The 19497-nt window shown below is 38.9% G+C and overlaps 2 protein-coding genes across 9 annotated transcripts in view; one reads left to right on the top strand and one right to left on the bottom strand.

Moving 5' to 3' along the window:
- Nucleotides 1–19497, top strand: part of LOC129770855 (probable beta-hexosaminidase fdl) — a 94877-nt gene that overhangs the window by 14518 nt on the left and 60862 nt on the right. Inside the window, exons 2-3 of one of the 5 annotated variants that reach the window (XM_055773982.1) lie at nt 2445–2794; nt 2970–3112. The exons of 2 other annotated variants lie outside the window; for them this stretch is intronic. The gene's annotated coding sequence lies outside the window, so the exon portion shown is untranslated. Of the gene's footprint in view, nt 1–2444; nt 2795–2969; nt 3198–19497 lie in introns of all 5 variants that reach the window. 2 more of the 5 variants (XM_055773984.1, XM_055773981.1) reach the window with 2 other exon arrangements.
- Nucleotides 13466–19497, bottom strand: part of LOC129770859 (uncharacterized protein DDB_G0283357) — a 30141-nt gene continuing 24109 nt past the window's right edge. For 3 of the 4 annotated variants that reach the window (XM_055773998.1, XM_055773999.1, XM_055774001.1), the window contains 2 exons: nt 17796–17937; nt 13466–14919 (listed from right to left, as the gene is read on the bottom strand). In XM_055773998.1, the coding sequence (XP_055629973.1) occupies nt 13738–14919; nt 17796–17937 (1324 nt within the window). In that variant the 3' untranslated portion in view covers nt 13466–13737. Of the gene's footprint in view, nt 14920–17795; nt 17938–18079; nt 18651–19497 lie in introns of those variants that run through there. The other variant, XM_055774000.1, reaches the window with a different exon arrangement.

Genomic DNA, 19497 nt, shown 5'->3' with positions numbered 1-19497 from the left:
ACATACATTCGACATTTTTCGAGAAATAAAAACCATTATTTTGAAAACAGATAACAAACGCTTTAACTTTCATATAACACTATGATTTTATTTAAATAGAATGTTCCGAAAGCGATTATCAAAAGAAGGGAAAACAGATCTGCATGGTGGATTACGATTACGGATTTGAGTAACTGTGTATGAATTTGAATTTTGTTATCAAGCATTGAAGGATGTTCGGAGGAGTCGCTTTTTCACGAACTCCATTTGGATCTTATACTCTACCTCGTCAGAAACTGCTGTTATGGATGGATATTAAAAACGATCTGGATAACACATTTCTATTTCAAAACAATGCGACCAATCAATATCCGACTAAACACCTGAGCAAACTCTTTTCTCTCAACAAAAGAGCAAATAAATCGGCGAAACGACAGCAACAATGGGATTAATTCACTAAAAATGACCTTGTTTACTCATGCATAAAAATGAACACACTTTTCACGGTCCGAGTTTATCAACATTGTTTTTTTTTATGTTGTTGTTGTTGCTATTTACACTTTCTCTACTCCGCTTACCGTTATCGTTACAACCTGGTGGCTCGTGTCGCTCGGGGTCTTCCCTGTCAACTGCTGGTAGTGGCAGTAAAGGGTGTGTCACATCAAATTGCATCACGGAAAAAACGCTGTAGAAATTTAATTTTTAGGAATTATATCTTCAGCTTTCGCTTATAATCAGATAAGAGTGTATAGATCACGTTGGCCATGCTTCACTGTCAATTTTTCGTAAATTTGGAAAAATGTCGTCGAACGAAAAAGAGCGTCGTGAATTAATCCTGTGCACTCATTTCGAGAATCCGGAGTTGTCACATCGGGACATCGGTAAGATGCTGGGAATCGTCAAATCCACGGTCAGCAGAGTACTAAAACGATACTTCGAGAACCTAACCATCGACCGGAAGGTGAAGAACGGCAAAAATGGATGCTCCGTCAGTGAAAAAGATCACAAGCGCGTAGTTAAGCAGTTTAGACGTGATCCGAGAAGTTCGGTCCGGGATGTCGCCAATAAGCTGAATTTGTCAAGTTCATTCGTCCAGCGGACCAAGCAGCGGGAGGGCCTGCGTACATACAAGGTTCAGAAGGCTCCTAACCGCGACGAAAGGCAAAACAATGTGGGGGAGACGCGAGCCCGGAAGCTGTACACCGAAATGCTGACGAAGCCGCATTGCCTGGTAATGGACGACGAAACCTACGTCAAAGCGGACTTTCGTCAGCTGCCGGGCCTGTTGTTCTTCTCCGCAGAGGACAAATTCAGCGTTCCGGAGGAGATTCGCAAGCAGAAACTATCCAAGTTTGCCAAAAAGTACATGGTGTGGCAAGCGATCTGCTCTTGCGGAAAGCGGAGCGCCCCCTTCGTGATGACCGGCACGGTAAACGGGCAGGTTTACCTTAAGGAGTGCCTACAGAAGCGCTTACTACCACTATTGAAGCAGCACGAGGGCCCGACCATCTTCTGGCCGGATCTCGCTTCGTGCCACTATTCAAAGGACGTGTTGGAGTGGTACGAAGCCAACCTTCGTGACAAAGGAAATGAACCCGCCCAACGCGCCGGAGCTTCGCCCAATAGAAAAATATTGGGTGATTATGAAGCAGGCCCTCCGGAAGAACCCAAAAGTTGTCAAATCGGAGGCGGACTTCAAGAGAAAATGGATTTCTGTTAAAAAAAAACTACAACCTGACGTTGTACAGAACCTTATGGACGGGGTAAAGAGGAAGGTGCGAGCATACGGGCTTGGGCTCGAAGTATGAATAAAAAGAAAATGCCAAAAGTTGTTTAATAGTTTTTATTTTACTATCTGAAATTTTCAAAAGGATCGGTCTACTGGGCGAATTTCTACAGCGTTTTTTCCGTGATGCAATTTGATGTGACACACCCTTTAAACATCACTCTTGGGGAGTGTTAACCAATCGAACAATGGAATTGTTTCCGTATTGAGCTTCACCAAAGCCATCTATCGATGATTTATGGAACCAAGGCTAGAATTGATGTAGAAAATCAATCGTTTTTGATCAGTATTTCTAAAGTTGAATGATCTTCTACAACGAATACGTCAATGATGCGGTCATGTTTTGGACACGACCTTCTAGAATTTTTGTATGTGTCTGAATAATTTTTTTATATTGAGAAAAGCATAAAATTGGCGTAGAAACCCATTCACTCGAGATGTGGTGGAAGACGGTGCTGATAGCTCGCCAGCGAACATGACGGAAAGAGTTCGATAAGAAGGCGAAATACCAGACTGTATCTCGCGTTTAATTATATTAACATTCTCAAGTGATAACAACAACGAGGGTGTGGAATGTGTGTGTGTGTGTGTGTGTGTGAATGTAATCACTCGCCAAACGGCATGCTCTCGTTTATCGTTGTGATAATTATTTATTCGTTCATGCCACCTGTTCTTGCAGCTATTGTTTGTGGCAGTATCTTCCGCGGGGCCCATCTGGCTAGCAATTGTGTGAAGTGGTGGGAAATGAAAAAGCTAGCGCGAAGCTACAGAAAGCGGCACGTTTCCTGGTATAATCTGATGGCGGCGCGCTCTATAGCTCTTCATTCATGGAAACGCAATTTTTAGCACCTATATTGAGAGAGAAACAGGAAGAGAAAAATTTGGTGCGGGTGTTGTTAGTGGCCAATGTTGCGTGGCAACCGCATGCTGCCCCCAATAGGAGGAATGTTGAATAGTTGGTTCTGCGTTCGCTATTTTGTCGATAGCATATAGAATGAGAAGTGCTGCAAACTGATCATGATGCATCCGGTATGTAACAATGGAACCGTCTGTGGTTTTCGCATGCGGAAAGCTATTCAATTATTCTAGGTTTTTCAGAGCATCCAATCAACTCCCAATTTTGTTCTTCACTAACAAAATTCATTCTTTAGTTAGGCCCATTCTGATTATATCGTGAAATTGATTACGTTACTTTTAATTGCAGCTCGCGGCTGGTACACAGAATGATATCGTTAGTTGGGCACTGAATGACGAATTGTACTCTACCATTAGACCGACTCCAGCACCAATAACGACACTCTCTACCTTCTCTACCGCCTCGACATTTCAGTCTCGCTTCAATTTCTTGTGAGTTGCCTCAGATCAATCAGTCTATTTATTGTAGTGAATGCCTTCCATAGTGTTCGGTGCATAGGCTGGAAGTGTAGTACACGTATGTAGACTTGTGTTCTGTTTTTATTTATTTTCGCAGACCGGCCGCTTATTAACATCTGCTAATTGACAATACTAACCCCTCGTGGATCGGACAGGCCCAACGGGGTTAATTGTTACTTTGCGTAGGCATTCAGTTGTTAATTTGAACGGGTTATGTTTTATTGCTTGCTGGTTTTTGTGTTTGTCAATTATGTATGTAGTACGATTATGTCACTGATAACATGTTTCGGAGTTTGCGTTGTTTCATTAAAATGCTTGTTTTGTTTGTAATTACTAGTTTATGTAGATCTTCAAATTTAATGTCAATACCATGGTTTTCATCCAGTATATCATAGTATGGAATAACATTCATATGCTGACTAAGCAACAAATACAGGAAGAACCATAACAGATTTGATATGTATCAATCGACTAGGGGCCTTCGTAGTCACATTGGTTGCGCGTTCGCTTAATAAGCGATCGATCGTGAGTTCAAAATTCGGGGTTCTTTTTTGGCCATCTTTGTGTTGTTAAAAAATAACTACGTCTACGCAACAATCATTAGTGATGGAGATCGATCCACGGTCGAATGAAGATCGGTTCACCCATGCAATTGCTCTGCTCTGCAAGAAACATCGTGTTGTTGTGTTATTAATAGCGCAACAATGATCAATATCAACTGTCTCCGCTGTGAGGTCTGCTGAACAATAGAAGAACAGAAGTAATACTCTAACGTCTAACTGGCTAATACTGTGTAATGTACAATTTATAGAATCTATAAAACATGTAACATGTATATGATTAAAACTTGGGTCTGTTACAAAAAAAAATGCTAATGAGCCTAAATAAATAAAACAAATGTGACAAAAAAACGACTAGAAATCACAAAACCAAATTCAGCAAAAGATAGATTGTCCAGGGTCCCTTAATTTCGGTTGTTTTGAGTCAATTCACACCATTGCACTAGAACTGGAGCAAACCATCAGGAGAGAGATGCATGCTGAATGGAGCACTTCTCTGGTAAAGTACTCATTGAATAAGAACATGAATTTCGTATGCGGAGTACTCTAAACAGGAGTAGATTTTATTTTTCACTACAGAATCCATGATCTCGCAACGGATGGAAGATCTGCGGGATAATCATTCAAACCGTATAGTTTGAAAAAAAAACAAGCTACTATATTCTACGGCCTACAGTATCGTAATTTAATGCTAGAATTCATTTTGTGATTTATATAATTTCCCAAACACACATTTTCTTCTGTTTTTTAAATCTTATATTCGGAATATATAACAACCGTCGCTACTCGAATTTCGATAGGTGATTGATTGAATCGCTATCCGAATTCGATTGAATTCGATACATTTTATTATCGTTGCATGTAAAGTGGTTTGCCGAATCATGTGATTCGTCATCTCGATGCACTGTGATTCATAAAGTTCTTTGTTGCAAGTAAATGTAAAAAAATGTCCGTAATTCCCCACATATGCCGTGGTGTCTGAGCCTATTCATTCATACACGGTAGACTTCAAATATATTTGGACGGGAGAATTTAAAATTCCCATTTTGGTTTCAAAAATTTCAACGCGGAATAGATGTGATTTTTTTTTTCATTCGCTGACAACAACCGGTTTGAAGGGGGTCTCCGTAGCCACATTGGTTGCGCGTTCGCTTAGTAAGCGATCGATCGTAAGTTCAAAACTCCGGGACCTCATTGACCACCTTTGTGTTATTACAGAATAACTACGTCCACGCAACAATCATCAGCGATAGAGATCGAGCCACGGTCGAAATAAGATCGATTCATCCATACAACTGCTCTGCTCTGCAAGAAACATCGGGCTGCTGTTCTATAAATAACTCAACTGGATAATGGAAGAACAGAAGGAAAACTCTGACGCCTTAATGGCTACTGTGTAAATGTGTACCATATGCAATGGTATAGAAGAGAATTCTCTAACGCCGAAAAATGGCAACTGTGTGATGTGCTAATTATAGATATGATAGATATGTGACATGTACACGATTAAAATTCGGCTCTGTTACAGCTAAAATGCTAATGAGCCTAAAAAACAAACTAAAAGGGATAAAAAAACCCGGTTTGATGATCAATATATTGTTGAATAAAGATGCAGATCGGACTCGATTATATATGATTCGATTATATACAATTTTAGACTCGATTATATAATTTTTTTTATATTTCAAATATGGCTTATCCCAAGAAAAAATGGAAGCAACAGAATGGAAGCAATAACTCCAGTGGCGTCGACTGGGGGATTGCGGGGGATGCGGACCGCCTCTGGGTACACGATTCTAGGGGTGCATAAACACCCCTACATTAACTAATACTTCACCATTCGGCATGCATCAAATACAAATATCGAAGAAGGAGGGAGTGCAACCTGCAACTTCCACCCCGGGTGCGAAAGCTCCACTCGACGCAACTGAATAACTCTGTCATTGTTGAAATTCTAACATAGGATTTTTTTCATTTTTCAAAAACTTCGCCTATTCACCCATAGCGCCTGATCACGAACATCACTGCCACATACACCTTCAATTCACGTACACTTCACTAAATCTTTTCGTGTCTATCATCATTGTCACGGACAGTTGCGTGTAGAGATAAACTCCGTGAGGTGAGTGTTCATTCCCGTTTATAAGAGACATGTCGGTTGCATAATTTCGGGCGTTTAAACGTTATGTCGGTTGAATAATATCTGAAGTTTGAACGTTATGTAGGTAAAATTAATACAGTGTATGAGATAATATGCTATTTAATTAAGCGTATGCTTTAGAATGACAGGTTTGCGATTATACCTCGATGATTCGGTATTTCAATGCCGACTATTCGGACTCATCCCATGATTAATTTGCTTGGTGCGTTAGTTTGCTGAATCAAATGCTGGTTCAATGATGAGGAGGAATACTTGTTTTCGCGTGAATAAGGCAGTTGTTGAATTGCCATCTCGCAAATCACATTAGAATCATTTTTTAAGAACTGTTTCTACAATTTTGAAGAATAATAATATCTTCTATATTTCAGAACAAATCCGAATTTATCCACCTCACGATTAGTATGATCTGAGCTACTGAACTACATATGGGATTCTGAAGTTTAATCCTCTTATCCTTCCACTTCTCATGTAATTTGATATATGGAACATGAGGTTTGATTTAATTATTCAAACAGAAATAGGTCAGCAGCGTCGGTCAGCAACATAATCTTCATATAAAACATCTGATGGGTTCAAGGAATTTGCCAAAAGCAGAAAGTGATTTTCTTAAGACGGATATCAACATTATGGAAAAAGAACTAGAGAAGAATTTAAAAATAGAGTCTTGTATATCTATTAAAAGAAAAAATAACAATGGCCTTATTCGTCATAACTATCGTCCTGATTCGGGTCTTGTCCATTTTTCGTCTTTGATTACATCCCATAGCACATTTACCGAATCCAAATAAACAAATTTACGTCCTCTGGATAAGTCAGGATTTCGTTCTAAAAATGCCACCAGGCGGATAAATTGCTGTTTGTTTATCCTGTCATTCCTAAGAAGCAAGACAAGATTCAAAATGTTAGCAAAAAAACTAAATAAATACGAAATTGTACTTACTCCATTCCGCGTGACTAGCTTTCACCATCTATAACACAAGTGAGAAATATATGGCAGCCGTAATAACGTTGTATACAATTCACTTCGTTTTCACCGTCAAGTGACGTTCGTGATCAGGCCAATAGTCTCAATTTAAATTTTCTCACGCATAGAAAAACGTAATAATAAACACATAACGTTCCGCATAATGAGGCTTAGTTCAGTTGAAGTGGCATATTTTCCTAGGGTCAAAGCCACTTTCAAGAGCAGAATGTGATGAGATATATCAGCTTTAGTAAACAGAACATTGTAAGTCGTTATTCACCTATGAAAAACATTAGAAAATAATCAATGGTTCACCAATTACCGAAACAATTTGTTTCTGGAATTAATTTAGTGCAGAATTTGATGTAGCAAATAATAAATCGATGAGATGCAAAGAGGGTCCCAGTTTAACTACTCAATTCGCGATGACGAAGGTAGAGTGTCGACATATAACATGGTGTGAATCAATTAACTCTCTATTAGTATCAGATTTTTATTGCAGTTATTGTTAAAATTTGAAACTTGACGTAGAACATTTGGGACAATTGCTTTAGAATTGAGTTTTCATAACTGTTCAGAAATCCGTATATATCACTCATTCAATATTCCAAATGATGGATCCAGCTTGCTATATGAACTGAACTTCAAACAGGTTGTATACTCTATCCAACTACTGTAAGACCAGACGATATAATTATCTTGCTGCTTTGTGGCAATTTTGAAGCGTTATTTGTTTACGCTTCAATTTATATTCTAGTGTATTGGTATTGGTAACTACCATACGCTTTATGACTTTTATATGTATTTTTCAACCAGGAACATTGGTGGAAGCTCGTGCATGATTTGGGCGGGATTCTATGCAGCCGGAAAATTCAAGATATCTTTCACATTCTTCAAAATGTTTGGCAAGAATTACATACAGGTTCTGGAATCCTTTTTCCTACCGTTTTTGCGTAGATATTGTCGCAAAAAAATCACATTCCAGCAAGACAATGTTGCAATTCATACCAACAATGGAACGAATAAATGAATTAAGGACCAAAAACATGACTTATTGGATTGACCGGCTCGTTCTCCAGACTTCAATCCTGTTGAAACTCATTGGGGGATTCTAGTACACAGAATCTACGCTGAGGGAAAGCAGTACATTAGGTTTATGAACTCAAGGCCGCAATTTCGGAGACATGAGAAAATATCGAGAAATCCGTTCTGCAGAATTTGTTAAATAGAATGCCAACACTAATTTTTCAAGTTGTTAACCGGAATGGCAAGGTTGCAAACTATTGACATGTAATTCTGCCGATTGTTTTGAATTTTTTATTGACAATACTGACGGAATTTCATAATGGTTTCATAAAAACTGGACAGCTGAAATTATCAAATTGAGGCCCAATGAACAAACAACTGTAACTGTTTGTGTTACAACGAAATATACTCATGGTCTTATAGAAGTTGGACAGAGTGTAAGAGCGGTAGCAGTAGAAAGAATATGGAACCATTAATTATTAATACTTTCTATTTTTAATAGAAAACTGTTGAAAGTTTTTTTTTCATATATAGATATTCCAACATAATCACGAAAAACTTCACATTCTCTGGATTCTTGTATCGATGTTCATGAAAGTAATATACACAAAAATCCTTATTAACACTAAACCTACCACGAGGGGTCAAATGACCCATTTTAAACATTGAGTCAAAATTTTCTTGCAAATTACATTGTCACAACATCATTTGTATACACTACTTTTTCTAAAACATACATCGAATGTATTTTTCAGTGTGTATTTGTATTGTGTATTTGTGAATGAATAGTGAATGATCAGAATTAATTGTATTGCTAAATTACAGTAACCATTCCAAGCTACAGTGCTATTTTGCGTGTCAAAAATTGTTATTTCAATATTTTGTTAATAATTGTTATCCCAAAACGTCGAAATATGCAGGAGGAAGATGGTCACGTTTCTCAACTATAAATCGAGTCATTTATTCACTATTTATAAAGGGTCACTTGATCCGCTGTGGTAGGAATAAGGAATACATGAAACATCGGAAGGTTTAGTGTTAACAACTTCCTGTACTTTCTCAAATCTACTTGTACATTCCCCTTTTCCTTCCCTATAAAAAGCAGCACCCATTGGGATCAATCCACTACAGAATTTAATCTGAAAGTGGAGGATTTTTGGAAGAGTGAAATGTGCCAAATCTCATGGTTTCGTTATGTTCTGTGTTGTTTTTTTTATTCTTTACTAGCTGACCCGGCAAACTTCGTCCCGCTCAGAATGTGTTTTTTGTTATCAATACCTTCAAACATTCACGTTTTCTTATCAAGCGCAAGTTCATAAGCCCAATCGCAGAACTGTTCATTGATTGATCTTCTAATCGACCCCGTTGAATTTACCTCTTACTAAAAAAATTCTAGTATTTCTACCAAAACTCATCGGATTATTTCCAGACACAATTCTCGTTCAAGATTTTTCAACCACTTGCAAATAACATGTTTCTCCGTTACATGGAATAAAAGTTTGATACAGAAAATATAATAGAACAAAGACAGACCCTCCCATCTTCTCTCCTTAGGAAGGGGGGAAGTGTGTCTATTCACCATAGAAACATTTCGTGCCCCCTAAAATCTTCTCATGCCAAATTTGGCTCCATTTGCTTGATTAGTTTTCGAGTTATGCAGAAATTTGTTTTTGATTTGTATGACAGTCCCCTCTAAGAGAGGGAGGCGCAGTATCCAACCACCATAGAAACATTTATTGCACCCTAAAACCTCCAGATGTTTAATTTGGTTGCATTTGCTTGATTAATTCTCGAGTGATGTAGAAATTAGTGTTTCATTTGTATGGCTGATCCTCCCGCACCGCCCCCCGCCCTTAGAGAGGGGGGTGGAGTGTCTTATTACCACATAAACATTTATTGCACCCTTAAACCTCCAGATGCCTAATTCGGTTGCATTTGCTTGATTAATTCTCGGATGATGTAGAAATTTGTGTTCCATTTGTATGGCAGCCCCCCCCCCCTAAGAGAGGGGGGAGGAGTATCTAACCACCGTAAAAACATTTATTGCACCCTAAAACCTTCACATGCCAAATTTGGTTTCGTTTGCTTCATCGGTTCTCGAGTAATGCAGAAATTTGTGTTTCATTTGTATGGCATCCCCTCCTTAGAGAGGGTAGTGGGGTGTCTAACCACCATAGAAATATTTATTGCACCCTAAAACCTCCAATGCCAAATTTCTTTCCATTTGCTTGGTTAATTCTCGAGTAATGCAGAAATTTGTGTGTCATTTGTATGGCAGTCCCCCCTAAGAGAGGAGGAGGAGTATCTAACCACCGTAAAAACATTTATTGCACCCTAAAACCTCCACATGCCAAGTTTGGTTTCGTTAGCTTCATCGGTTCTCGAGTAATGCAGAAATTTGTGTTTCATTTGTATGGCAGCCCCCCCCCCCTTAGAGAGGCGAGCGGAGTGTCTAACCACCATAGAAACATTTATTGCACCATAAAATCTTCAGATGCCTAATTTGGTTGTATATGCTTGGTTAATTCTCGAGTGATGTAGAACTTTGTGTTCCATTTGTATGGCAGCCCCCCCCCCTCTTCCTAAGAGAGGGGGGGAGGAGTATCTAACCACCGTAAAAACATTTATTGCACCATAAAACCTCCACATATCAAATTTGGTTTCGTTTACTTCATCGGTTCTCGAATAATGCAGAAATTTGTGTTTCATTTGTATGGTAGCCCCCCCCCCCTTAGAGAGGGGAGTGGGGTATCTAACCACCATAGAAATATTCATTGCACCCTAAAACCTTCAGTTGCCTAATTTGGTTGCATATGCTTGATTAATTCTCGAGTGATGTAGAAATTTGTGTTTCATTTGTATGGCAGCCCCCCCTTAGAGAGGGGAGCGGAGTGTCTAACCACCATAGAAACATTTATTGCACCATAAAATCTTCAGATGCCTAATTTGGTTGTATATGCTTGGTTAATTCTCGAGTGATGTAGAACTTTGTGTTCCATTTGTATGGCAGCCCCCCCCTTCCTAAGAGAGGGGGGAGGAGTATCTAACCACCGTAAAAACATTTATTGCACCATAAAACCTCCACATATCAAATTTGGTTTCGTTTACTTCATCGGTTCTCGAATAATGCAGAAATTTGTGTTTCATTTGTATGGCAGCCCCCCCCTTAGAGAGGGGAGTGGGGTATCTAACCACCATAGAAATATTTATTGCACCCTAAAACCTCCACATGCCAAATTTCGTTCCATTTGCTTGGTTAATTCTCGAGAAATGCAGAAATTTGTGTTTCATTTGTATGGCAGCCCCCCCTAAGAGAGGGGGGAGGAGTATCTAACCACCGTAAAAACATTTATTGCAACCTAAAACCTCCACATGCCAAATTTGGTTTCGTTTGCTTCATCGGTTCCCGAGTAATGCAGAAATTTGTGTTTCATTTGTTTGGCAGCCCCCCCCCCCCCTTAGAGAGGCGAGCGGAGTGTCTAACCACCATAGAAACATTCATTGCACCCTAAAACCTTCAGATGACTAATTTGGTTGCATATGCTTGATTAATTCTCGATATTGGTGGAGGTGGAGGAGTATCTAACCACCGTAAAAAAAAATTATTGCACCCTAAAACCTCCACATGCCAACTTTGATTTCGTTTGCTTCATCGGTTCTCCAGTAATGCAGAAATTTGTGTTTCATTTGTATGGCAGCCGACCCCCCTTAGAGAGGGGAGTGGGGTGTCTAACCACCATAGAAATATTTATTGCACCCTAAAACCTTCACATGCCAAATTTCGTTCCATTTGCTTGGTTAATTCTAAACCCGCCAGTCTATCGACATTACGGAGAACTCCAGGGTAACCTGGAATTTAGCAGAAAGAGACATTGACATTTAACAGCAGACATTTGAAGCGAAAATCTAGGTGAAAAACAAGCCAAGGGTGTTTGGTAGAAGCGGATTGCAGCTCTTGTAAACAGCTTGCTGAAGAGTACCATCGCGTTTCCAGACTGGGGAGGGTTAAGGGTAGAGCTCTCAAAAGAGCCGTACGCTTCCGCACTGAATATGGAGCAGGATTAGGGTAAAGTGGATGTTTGCACGCAAAGTCGCTGGTAATTTTGTAGCCAACCTTTTGGTTTGTAACGGAACCGTCAGTGATAATATGATGGAAGTATTTATACCTCTCGTTACATGATGTGAGGAAATGTTGTGGAATTTTGTTGCATAACGGATACAGGTTTTTCAATAGAAAAGATGCCAGCACCATAAAACAATTTTGAACAACGCCAGCAACTGACAATTTGCATGATAGATGTTCTATGTGCTCAGGGAACTCTAAATTCAATCGCTCTGATTGTTTGGAGGCGTTTATCCGAAGTACTCCTCACATAGTCTATGCGGTGCCTGAAGCAAAGCGTTCGATCAAAGTAGACTTCAAATTTTTTTAGAGATGTACCTTTTACTTTTCTGGTTCGGTTGAGCATGTATTTTATGAATTATTAGTTAGAGTTGAGATTTTACTGGGAAAATTGTAAAGTCTGTTTCATCTGCCAATTCTACTACGGAGTGGATAGAGGATTGAAGTTTTTTCCTGGCTGTAAGTTTGAAGTCATGAAGGCTGATGAAGATGGTAACATCTGGATACACTAAAACATGAAGACAAGGGATTTTCTGGCATAATGTCTGACTTAGCATCCCTGTTCTCTAGAAGTTCATCTGATACTTTTCCATCGGAGAGTTCATCCTGTCTAGGTATGACAACCATCCATTGACGGTTTGAATTAATCTCCAGCCTTATATGGAAAATAAATACATCCAAGGGCTTGTCTTTAAGGAAACTTCGTACGTAAAAAACTCATACGACCTTTGATTCCCATTTCTTGGACAGGTTTGAAGATTGGGAAATGCCAGGTACGTTCGTATGCTTTTGACAGATCAAGAGATACAAGGTAACCATGTCTGGAATCCAAGCAAACTGGAGATTCTCAAGTTCGGAGAGATACGTGTCTGCCGTTTAATCGAGGCGAAAATCAAACTAACAATTGTCGATTAGGACACGAGACTCCATTATGATGATTCGCCTCTGCTCCTAAGAATCTTCCCCATACAGTTCAGTAGAGATATTAGTTGGGGGCTGTCAGCAGAAATTGGTTTTTTACCGGTTTCGGGATATAAACCAGATTCCTTCCAACCATTCACCAGGGTTCACGGCCAGCCTTGTACATTGCAAATTCTCAAAAAAAAAAAAACTCTAAAATAAAATTGGAAGAATAACTGCTGTAAAAGGATTCGAGCTCGAGATGTAATGTGATGAGTTTGCGCATTTATGAATCCATCGTATGGATCGAATTGAACAAAATTTATGTGCATTATGTCCATTAAAACGTAGTCTTGGGATGTGATAGTTTATTTTCCCAACGATTTCTTCCATTGAATCTGGTAGACATCATACTCTCCCTTTTTCTTTCATTTCATGACTATTATTGCCAATTTTGATTATTTTTTTAAGAAACTCTCTCAGGGCCATAGGGCTGTTTTGTCATCTGCATCCGTACTTTTGTAATGTTTTGAGATTATGCAGAATTGATAAACAATGGTAAATAAAAAAAATAAAACTGTTACGCGAGTAATTCTTCATCGATTCAATCATTTCATTTTATTTTATAGTAATCCGCGAAATATAATCCTTTCATTGAAACATACAGTTGCTACTCATATTTTCTTAACAATATTTCACAATGGTTGAATAATTTTCGCCTAACAATTTGCTTGAAATATTTTTGTAAAACTTTCTATTTTTTCTTACAGTTACATATTATTTACGTTAAGGCCATCGCGATTATTATCGCTGTGAAAACAAGTTGATATTTGCGATGCGTGCCGACACACGATAACACTCACTCTAGACATACCCGCTGGACTCCAACTTCAAAGCAGCCTCGTATGTGGGTAATCCGGTTTGGTCAATGATTTGGCTCATGTCTAGTCTGATAACACCATTTTCGGCCAAATTTCTCATGGTAGCGTCCTCCGCTTCGTTGCCGTTGCGATCGGCAGCGAGTCTACAGCCACGACTGTGCGCAGATCTGACCCCAGCGGGCGAATTGATATTGTTAGTAACAGGGCAATTAGGGTTATCATCACTGTCAACTGCAACCCCAATTGAAGTGCTGTTCGATTTGATGGATCCCGACATTGCTCTCGCATCAAGATTATTATTCTTCTCTTCGTTTTGTTTCGCTTCATCGTCATCGTTTCGGACAATGGCACTGCACTGACCCGTCTCATTGTTAGTATTGTCATTGTTGTTGGTGCAGTCGGAACAATTGAATTCATTGCTGTTGCAACTGGCATTGCTAGCAGCAGCAACAGCAGCCGAATGAAATTGGAAATCCTGTAATAACTCATTTAATCTAGAGCTGTGATTGGGACAGTTTGAGAACGTACGAGGGCACCAATTGCGATCAGCAGCATGCATGTTACCATTAATATCACCGATGTAACTGCCAACACAATCTAAAAAATTGTCACCGTTGTTTCTGGTTCTCGCACAATCATTCACGCTATCACTGGTTGTGCCCCCAGTTACGGCGGGATTATTTCTGTCGATGTTGATCGCATTTCCCTGCATTAGCTCACTGTCGACAATTTGGCAGCATTTCCGGCAAAATAGTTGTAAACGTCCGGTCAGATGACAGTTGGTATTCGCACCATTTCTCCAAATATCATCACATGTAACAGGCGAACCAAATATACTGCTCACCTCCGGATTCGCCGCCAATTGCTGGCTTCGTTTTTGATTTTTATTTCTAATCGAATCGTATAATAATCCATCATATCTGGTGCTTCCTCTGTTACACGATATCGCACCAAATTCACAGCTCTTACGGCGAGCCATTTCCTCTGCGGCCATTTCATCGTGTGCCAGCACCGCGTCGTAACTCGGCGGGGGACCATTTGGATGATGGGGGCTGATCGTCGGAAGCGATTGGTACTCGTTGCCGGTGGCGTTGTCCAGAAAGAAGGGACCACTTCCAGCGCCCGGTCCTGTCGCCGTCACCATCCCGGCGGGGATGTCGTAACACTGCGGGTGATGGTAGGAAAGACAGAAAAAAAAATGTTAAGTGTAATCTGTAGAAACATTTTTTGAACGACGTTGATCGTTACATGAACATACTGACTATTGAATAACTATCTATATTGCAATAGATTGTTAGAGGGTGCCGAAATTTAGCAATAGAAGAACTGAGCAATAAGCACCCAAAATAGGGCGATTACCGTAACGCGATCAATTCACCGTTTCTCAATTTGTACCCTCAATATGTTCCCGACGTAATCGGACCTTGAAATGCTGGTCGGAATGCGGAATGATGAAGATTGGGGAATAGTTTGAGGTATAATTAGAGTGTCAATAAATCAAACAATCAAACAGAAAATGATCAAATTTAATACTGGTAGTATATATCTAGAGGTTTAGATTTGTTTGTAATAGATAATATACTTGAATATTCAAATCTTTTTTTGTCTATGCATTGGAGCAAAATATTTATATCAATACAGATCATGTTTATTTACGTAGGACTACATCTAACAGAAATACGAGTATACTGGATTTTTTTAAAATTTAATTCAAAGGATTTCCAAAATAATAATTCTCCGACGCACGAAAATGAATTAGAATACCGTTCTGAATCATATTTTGGACGCTTAAGGCATATGGTGCAGAAAACAGATCTCAACTTTATGCACAGGTATCATTTGGTTGATATTTTTAATAAATTAGTTCAACATGCTTTTAAGCTTTCTACTTCGGTACCCATTTGATTGAAAACATAAAAAAAATCATCGAATAAAATGCTTTTCAAAACTAGCGAATAAGAATCAAACTTAGGACACTATTTATAAAAAATCAAATTTCGGACAGATTGAATTCAAATTTCGGACACTTTATTTTGTAATTTTTTGAACGAAAATTACATTACACTTGATTATATTTTACAGTCAACTGCGAAACACTAACCAAGCAATCACAGTACCCTGATAACGATTATGAGAACAGATGAAACACGGGAGAAATTTAAATATAGATGAAGGGGTATTTACCTCTTTTTTACCGCGTTTAGTATGTCCTTGGAATTTTCTACGTGCTCTCGCTAAGCAAACGTCAAACACAAAGAATAATGAGTTATGTTGTTGGATTTTTTTTCTACTATGTAATAATTCAAATGTAATTCTCAAATGAAGTGATTGTGAAACCAAGGGAATACTCTTAAGAAGCAATTGGAATATTAATTTTATAGTTATATCATCAGTGCATTAAGCATTTCAAGATAATAGAACAAAGTGTCCGAAATATGATTCAGAACGGTATACTGAAGCTAAGATTATACTTTAAAATCGAACTTATAAATTTAATACAGATTTTTATACAGATTTGCTGGGAAAAACTAAAATGGAAAGATTTTTTGAGACCAAAAACACAGATTTTACTATGGCTACCTTGGTGTGGAGTGAGGTCCCCCAAGGTCCCCCAAGATTATTTTTTCTTTAATGACTTCTCGCGTTATGTACAAATTTGTGCTTCATTTGTATGACAGCCCCCTTTTAGACAGGGAGGAGGAATGTCAAATTACTATAGAAACATCTCTTACCTCCACTCGCCAAATTTGGATCCATTTGCTTGATGTTGTAAAATACACTCCGTACTGTAAGGATTAAATCAAGCCATTGCTATGCAAATTTAGTATAGTTTCAAATTTTGCAGTTACATGTATTTGCAATTTTGCAATCATGTAAATCGTTAATAGAATGCAGAAAATGTTTTGAATTTTAATAACAGCACCTAATAGAACTCAAAATGTGTGAACCTTTCTACAGTATTATTTTGATAGAAGAACACACATTGTTGGGACGAACGACGATTTTGAGGATTTTAATGATTTCAACGAGATTACTGGTGTGAATATTCTACGCCGTTGGGCGATTTCACTGATGAAGCAGAACAAGATGATGATTACTTGAAAGTATTGAAAAATGTTCTTTTTTATGGTTAACTAGCTGACCCGGCAAACTTCGTCTCGCCCAAAATTTATGTTTCGTTATCACATCCACGTTTTCTTACTAAGCGCACGTTCATGGGTCCAGCAGCCCCCATGCCCTTAGAGAGGGGTTAGATGTGTCGAACCATCATAGAAACGTTTCGTGCCCCCCAAAACCTCCACATGCCAAATATGGCACAATTTGCTTGATTAGTTCTCGAGTTATGCAAAAATTTATGTTTCATTTGTATGGCAGACTAAATTACACCAATGGCTTTCGTCAAAAAATATTTTTCACAGCTTGGTCGTTAATGGGTTAATGAGCATTTGCATTATAATTCCTTTGTTGTATTTTCATGTGATACATCCCTAGCCGCGTAGTTGATCACTGAGCTATCTGTTATGTTTTCTGTTGTGACTGAATTTTTCATGAAACTCACAATGAATGATACTACCGCACACGTATTTTTATGTCGGCTGTTTTTCCTTGGCATAGAAATAGGACTACGCCACGTTCCTCAACCTCCTTTTTCATCCCTCCCGGAGCGACACGTAATATCTTCTTTCCGGCAGCCAACTAGGCGCGATACACGTGTGTTTCTTTTTTTTTTGCGGCTGCAGGTAGATGAAAGGGACGACGACTCAGGAAACGCTTCTACATACCGATATTTGGCGGCATGTGAATGGACCCTTGGGGATAACCCGCTTCCGCGGCAAGAGATATGAAATATTCAGAACTTTGACGTGTTATTCTCACAAGAAGGACACGTCACTGGGCGGCGCGAAGCACCGCCAGCCAATGACAATCGTATTCTTTCGCCATCCCTGCTGTCGCAGGTGCTGGACGGACGTCACTCTTGGAAGGTTCACTCCGATATAATTAATATTCAAATTAGATAGAAAGCTATAACCTAGATCTCACCTGTTCGACGCTATATATGTCCATATTAGCCTCATTTTCCAGCCACTGCTGCCGGTAGATAGAGCTGGATCGTTTCTTCATGCTGCGATGGCAGCAGTAGCACACGAAGCAAACCACCATGATTACGACGGACAACATCGCCCTGGAAGTAGAGGGAGCAAGCAAGTACGCAAACAAGTGTGATTACTCTTTCCAGCAGAAATCGGTTTAACAACTTAGACAAATAAGTAATAATTGGTCAAACTTCCCGAATAAATGAATCCACGATTAGGACTCATGATTACCTTAATGTCCCTATCATTCAGCTGGAATATTTACGATCTAAAAGTTAGCAACATCGCGTGTGTGTGATGGTTGTTTCCCCGTTCTTTGCCGATGAATGGTTAAAATGTCGATTCATCACGATGCTTCTCCTAGGTCGGTAGAAGTTGCTTATTATCAATAGTGATTTTTGGTTGTATTTATTCGGTTTTTGCTGACGATATCTGTTCGGGTTGAAGTTTTTTATGTCTTATTCGCAACTCTAACTCGGTTGCCGGCGTGGAAATGTATGTAAATCGATATCATCTAGTACGGCTTAACCTGATTCAACAACGATGTAATTATGTAGTTAGTAACACGCAACGGAAGGTTCTGCTCGGTTACATATTGCCGCTGATTCCAACATGTTTGGATGGTAGCGTATGACGTCGTTGTGTTAAAGTTGTTGAGTTTGCGAATTGGCGTGACACTGTTTTTGGGCTCAAATTTTTATTGGAAGTTTGCTGAAAAAAAACGCAAACGATTTGCCTACAAATCATATCAATTCATATTGTATGTAAATTAACTAGAGAAAAAAAGGCATCAGCTGAGATATCGTTGTTCTCTATTTCGAGAAGAAAATTATGTCAGTTAATATTCGATGAACAAAAGAGCGATTCCACGCCAAATTAACCGAATAACAGCCTCTTCGATTTGTGAAACTTCATATATGAGTTGGCAACTATTCAAAACTACAATTTTCATAGTATTTAAAAAAATACAATGTGCATCCAAACTAACGTTGGCAGAAAACATATAGTCGTGGGTAGAAAAAAAAAGCTTTTTTGTGTGCAAAAGAGTGAAATGAACGAATAAAAGCACATTTTTCAAGAGTTTTAAAATGTTTTTAAGTATGGGAGCACCTCTCTCTTTCTTTCAGATCGAACGTCAGCTTGGAATACAGGCAAATCTTTTTGTGCGGTTGCTTGTTATGCGATTTCTTATTTGTGTGACTGTTTAGGTGCGATTTTAGTATTTGTGCGATTGGTTTGTGTGATTCAAGACCCTATATCATAATAAAATCGCACAAACGAGAAGTCACGCAAAGAGGGACCGCACAAAAACAGGTTTGCCACATTTAATTCTGTAAAATTTTCGGAAAAAAATCTGTACATATGTATTTTTAGCCAAAAAATCTGTATCGGAGAGTTAAGGGAAAAAAAATTAAAATAAAGGTTTATTTTCACTTTGAACTTATTTTTCTTATTTATGGGTTGTTAAAGTCGTGTCAATAGGAAAGTTTTTCGCCTCTGAATTGTACAATGTTTTTACATGGTTTTGTTGTACTTTGCCTTAAAATGTTTCTTCAACTTCATTTTTGACGCCCTACTTCGCCCGATACATTCTTTGCTCTCAAAATAGAGTTCATAGTTGTGGGAACCAACCAATTTCCGGACTTTGT

This window comes from Toxorhynchites rutilus, chromosome 2 (genome assembly GCF_029784135.1).
Source record: "Toxorhynchites rutilus septentrionalis strain SRP chromosome 2, ASM2978413v1, whole genome shotgun sequence".
In the NCBI taxonomy this organism is placed as follows: Eukaryota; Metazoa; Arthropoda; class Insecta; order Diptera; family Culicidae; genus Toxorhynchites; species Toxorhynchites rutilus.
This window is presented reverse-complemented; position numbering and strand designations above follow the sequence as displayed.